The 5451-nt window shown below is 47.9% G+C and overlaps 1 protein-coding gene across 1 annotated transcript in view; it reads left to right on the plus strand.

The window, feature by feature from the left end:
- Positions 1 to 775: 775 nt before the first annotated feature.
- The window catches only part of Mettl9 (methyltransferase like 9), a 47172-nt gene continuing 42496 nt past the window's right edge, over positions 776 to 5451 (plus strand). Inside the window, exons 1-2 of the mRNA XM_004622882.2 lie at positions 776 to 803; positions 5123 to 5333. Coding sequence (XP_004622939.2) covers positions 776 to 803; positions 5123 to 5333 — 239 coding nt within the window. The remainder of the gene's footprint in view (positions 804 to 5122; positions 5334 to 5451) is intronic.

The following is a 5451-nucleotide window of genomic DNA, read 5'->3' on the forward strand; positions in this document are numbered from 1 at the left end:
ACCTGCAGAGAGCAAGGGTGACGTCGGTCCTCTGGTTGACACGCATCACTGCCACGTGAGGGCGGCCTCCGCTGCGCTGCGTAGGGCAGTGGGCTGAGGGCTCCAGGGGTGTGTACGAGGGGTACAGTGACTCATCACGCCATAGGCCCCGAGGGCCCTCGCTTCTGTTTAGCTGGTGCACAGCAGGAACTCTGGCAATTCGCTAGTTTTGGTGATGCCAAAACAAAGCCAAGCCACATCTCCTCAGGGCACCTTTACCGAAGTCTCCTCACCACCCCCCAGCCATGTTTCTGTTCCATTTTCCTAATAATGGGAAATTCGTTTCTAGCACTCACCAGTTTATAATGATCTACTGACTGCATGACTAACGGCTGAACAGACTACCATGCAGCAAGCTCCAGGACGACAGATCATGCTTATTTTACTTTCCATTTTACTACTTGCCAGTCTAGTGCCTGGTGTATTGGATACACTCAGGAAATGTTATTTTTCTTGTTTTGTATGGTACTGGGGAATGAACTCAGGGCCTTGTGCATGGTAGACCAGCACTCTACCACTCAGCTGTATCCCCAGCCCAGGAAATGCTACTGAGTCTGTGAAAATGGTATTTATCTTTCTACTGATACTTTTTTTTTTTTTAACGGAACTGGGGATTGAACTCAGGCCCTTGCGCTTGGCAGGCAAGCGCTTATTCTACTGAGCTATCTCCCCAGCCCTCTGCTGGTATTGCTGACATAAGATGAGGGAGGGGTGAGACTCCCTTGGGAGGCAAACTATGGTAGTGCAGAAGGTCCTGGAAGCAGGTAAAAAACGCTCTGGGTGACAGGTAGACAGAGGTGCCAGCTAGGAAGAATCTTCTATATATCTATCAAAGGGGGGCTTCCTTAGTAAAAAGACAGGCAGCCCTAATAAGTAGATTAAATGTGCTGCTTGATTTTGTGATTTTATATTTGAATTTTTATTAGTTCATGTTTATATTCCTTGTGGGGAACTGGTCCATGTACACATTTTTTAAATGTATTTAGGACAGGGTCTACAGGGTCTTACTACACAGATAAGACTTGTAGTGATTCTCCTGTTTCAGCCTCCCAGGTGCTGGGACTACAGGCACATGCCCTGCATGGCACACTGGGGATCGAACCCTGGCCGCTGTGCTCTGCCTTTGCAGGCCATAATATGTCTTAATTCCTTGTTTAACCTCTCTACTCCCTCCCCACTCCATCTCCTCCCTTTGAGAAAGGGCTCCCTGCTTCCTACTATCTTTTAGTTTACTCTTTATTCATATTTTGGGTTTCTCATATAAGTCAAGTGATATTTAAGCTTGAGTGTCTGATTTGTTATTTTACTTAACACTGTGGCCTCAAGGTGCCTCCCTGTGCTTACAAGTGACTCGAGTTTATCTTCATGGTAGAGCAGAACTCAGTGTGTAAACACATTTCTTTATCCATTTCTCCACTGATGGATGGTTGTGTAGGCTGCTTCCAAGACTGAGCTTATTTGAGTATTTTCTATTCCTTTCCCCCATTCTTCTGGTTAATACAAAGTCTCATGAGGGAGCCTTACTGAAAGGAAAGTAGGCTCCTAGGTTCTTAGACCACAACTTACCAGGAGACCAAAATCCTGCTGGGCAGAGCATGCTTTACTACTACAACCTTGGTTGACGTTTACAGTTGAAGGCTTTAGATCATCTGATTCCTAAGGATGTACTGTGAAGTGGGCAGCTCAGAAGTGTGGTCCTCGGCTTACAGAAGCAAGGGATACTTATAAGCGATTCATTTATCCCACTTCATGTGGAAATAAGAGCAAATTACCATTTCTGAGTGTTTACTGGGTTTCCAGGCACTACGCCAAACCCTATACATTTGATGTATTATAATCCTCCACATATTTCCATGAGATAGGTAACCATTACTGTTAATTCCGCTTTATGGTAAGGCAACTAAGACTTGGAGAGGTCAAGTAACTTGGCCCAAATTATGTAAACAAGAAGACAGAGCCAGGCTCAGGGCTTCATGTGGGGACAAACTGCTGTGCTAAGCAGCAGCCCTGGGAGATCTCCAGTGAACTATACTATTATTTGTGTTTGCTACTGGAGATCTTGTGACTCCTGATTCAGTCCTGTACTTGAAGCTGCTATTTTCTTAAAACCTGTTTGCAGTTTTTCCTTAAGATTTTATTTAACTGGTGACACAGTGATGTCACTGTCAATCACTGAAATTGTAAGTTCAGATAAAAACTGCTACAGTTACTAGTTTTAAAAAATTAGTTAGCTGGGCAGGGTGGTACACACCTATAATCCCAACACTCACAAGGCAGACAGGATGTTGCAAATTTGAGGCCAGCCTGGGCAACACAGGGAGTTCAAGATCTTCTCTCAAAGCAAACAAACCCCATGAAAACTTTTTTAAAAAATTTGTTTGTTACAGGGTCTCCCTACACAGCTCCAACTTGCTTAGCACACCAGTTTATCCTCCCACACAGCCCTGAGCCTGGCTCTGTCTTCTTCTTTTTTTTTTTTGGTGAAACCAGGGATTGAACTCAGGCCTCTGCGCTTGCCAGGCAAGTGTTTATTCCACTGAGCCATCTCCCTGGCCTGGCTCTGTCTTCTTGTTTATGTAATTTGGGCCAAGTTACTTGACCTCTCCAAGTCTTAGTTGCCTTACCGTAAAGCGGAATTAACAGTAATGGTTACCTATCTCATGGAAATATGTGGAGGATTATAGTACATCAAATGTATAGGGTTTGGCGTAGTGCCTGGACACACGGTAAACACTCAGAAATGGCAATTTGCTCTTATTTCCACATGAAGTCCTCTTGTCTCAGCATCCCCAGCACTGTGATTACAGGTGTGCGCTACCAGTACAGTGTAGGGCCAGCATGGCATGTAGTATCGGGGATCGAACTCAGGTCCTTGAGCTTGCAAGGCAGGCGCTTAGACCACTGAGCTATCCCCCCAGCCCCACAAAAACATTCTTAATGGAGGAAAAGGACTGTCTGGGCTCCCAATTTCAGTCCAGTCACCTGGCACGTTTGCTTTTGGACCTGTGGCAAGGCAGACATCATGGCAGAAGCATGGAGCAGAGTAACAGCATGCATGGGGATCCTGATGTCCCTTCAAGGACACAACCCCAAGCAACTACCTTCCTTCTAGGAGGCCTCAGCTCCTACAGCTTCCACCCCCTCCCCCTGGTGCCATAAACTGGTGACCAAGCCTTTAGCATGAGCCTTTGAGATCTAAATTGTAACAAATGTTTACTGTTTTCTAAGAGGAGCTCAGCCCTGAACTACCACACACATTCTATTCAATGTGCAAAACCTGTATCTTTCTCCAGAGGTCTACCAAATATTGTTAAGAATGCAAAATCTAGAACAAAAATGTGATGAGATTTTTCTTTTTTTTTTTTTAAGAGCCTTAGCTCTACTTACTGAGTAAGCAGTTCGGTGCCTTTCACAGTGTCTTTTCCTGTCAGTTCTCTTTCTGTTATACTTTGTAATTGTAAAGGGAACATGAAAATTCCATACTTGTAAGAGACAGCAACTAAAAGCCCTTGCTTAAAACATCTAGATAGGAAAGTAATCCAGCCGCGGTTTCAGTCCTGTGTGCAGAACTGAGAGTCAGGCCAGGGACCCAGAGGGCAGCATTCCCACGTCTTCCAACCACCACCAACTGCATTTCAAAAACCACTAGACAAAACATTGGCGCGTATTTGGCTTTTTGTGTTATCTGGGCTTCTTTCCTTCCCCATCATGGACAACTGAGGCTTCAGTATATTCTAGCGACATTCTAGTAGATGAAGAGGGCAGTCCTGAAGGCAATGTGAACTTCTGTTAGCATATTTACTCTTGCTGTCTTCCTTCCTCTCCTTTGTGTAACTCAGGACGCTCTCTGAGAGAAGAGACACAAGCCTTCTTAGATGGACCGCGGGACCCGGAGCTGGGATGCCAAGTTTTATGAAAAGGTCTGCTATTCAACTGCTCGGCTACCTTCACATGGGCAAACCACTGCTCTGTGCTTTCTCCTGTGCTTGCTTGCTAAGTATCAGTGAGAGGCTCACATTTGAGGGTTACTGTGTGGGGGTGCTTTTGAGGTTTACAATGGTAGTTTTGGGGCCCGGGAGATGTTTCCGAGGTTTGAGATGGTAGGTTTCCTCGCAGCCAACTGACCCCGAATCCCTGATGTCACAGCACTCCCCCACTGCGTTTTCATCTGACACCTTTCGGAGTCTTGGAGCTGCGGTTGGCAGGCTCACTCCACAGGTGACACAGACCTCGTTGCCTCCTCTGTCTTCAGAAATGAAATGTGCTACTTTATGTCCTTCTGTTGCTGGCACCCCTCTTCCCTGGTTCTCTTGTAGGACACAGCAGCTTTCTCTGCCACACTGATAGTTCTTTTGAAATGTTTTGGGTTAGGAATACTAGAGGTTTATTTATTTATTTATTTTTTATGGCGGAACCGGGCATTTGAACTCAGACCCCTGCCCTTGCCAGGCAAGCGCTTATGCTACTGAGCCATGTCCCGTGCTCCAATACTAGAGTTTAAGCCAGATCTCGGAAGGGCCAGGCTGTTTGGGATTTTGATAGGAAGCAGCCAGGGACTTTCTTTTGTTACAGTTCATATAATAGGCAACAAAATGTCCCTGGTCAGCAGAACATTGCTAGGCAGAGATCCTCAGCAGCTAATTAAATGCTTGCAAGGCCTGATTTTCTCATCTGTGGGTCAGCTCATAAATGCAAATCTCTGAAGTGCAGCGTGAAATTAACCAAGAGTAATTTGTTTTGAGCTGTATATATTTACGTAATTTCTGATGCCATCAAATGAAAAAGCACTCTCCAAACAAACCTAGGGAGGCCCAGGAAATATGCTACTTCTTCGTGGTAGCGGGTAGCAGAGGGGAGTTTGGGCAGCAACACAGCCTAATCCTTTGGATTTAAAACAGTAATCAAAAGAACTGCGCCTCCCGGAGCTGAGTTCGCCTTAGGGACACAGCGTATTAGTTCCAGGTGACAAGCCAGGGGCTGGGGGGGGGGGAGGGTCTTATCGCTACGTCCCCACATTACTCACGCGTGGCTTCCCCGGCCACTGTGGCTTCCCCCGAGCGCAGTTTCTAGGTCCGCCTCCTAGCAGCGCGGGCCGGCGCCCCGGCGGCTCGGGCCCGCGCGGTGGGCGCGCTGGGGGCTCAGGCGGGCCTTGGGGACCCTTCCGCGCGGCCCTCCGCTCCGACGAAGGCCGTGTGCGTCGCCGGCCCGGCGGGCCGAAACGCACGCTGGAAACGGGAAGGCGAGGCCGCGGCGAGCACTCGGCGCGAGACGAAGGGCCGGAGGCAGCCACCGAGGTAAGGACGGACCAGCCATCCTGCGGCACAGCCTGGAAGGGAAGCTTCCGTTACCGCCGTCGGAAACGAGCTCCACCGCCACGAAGACCGTCCGAGCGCCGCCGCCGCCGCCTCGCCG

The sequence above is a fragment of the Octodon degus genome, unplaced genomic scaffold (assembly GCF_000260255.1).
Source record: "Octodon degus isolate 3935 unplaced genomic scaffold, OctDeg1.0 scaffold00001, whole genome shotgun sequence".
NCBI classification, from domain to species: Eukaryota; Metazoa; Chordata; class Mammalia; order Rodentia; family Octodontidae; genus Octodon; species Octodon degus.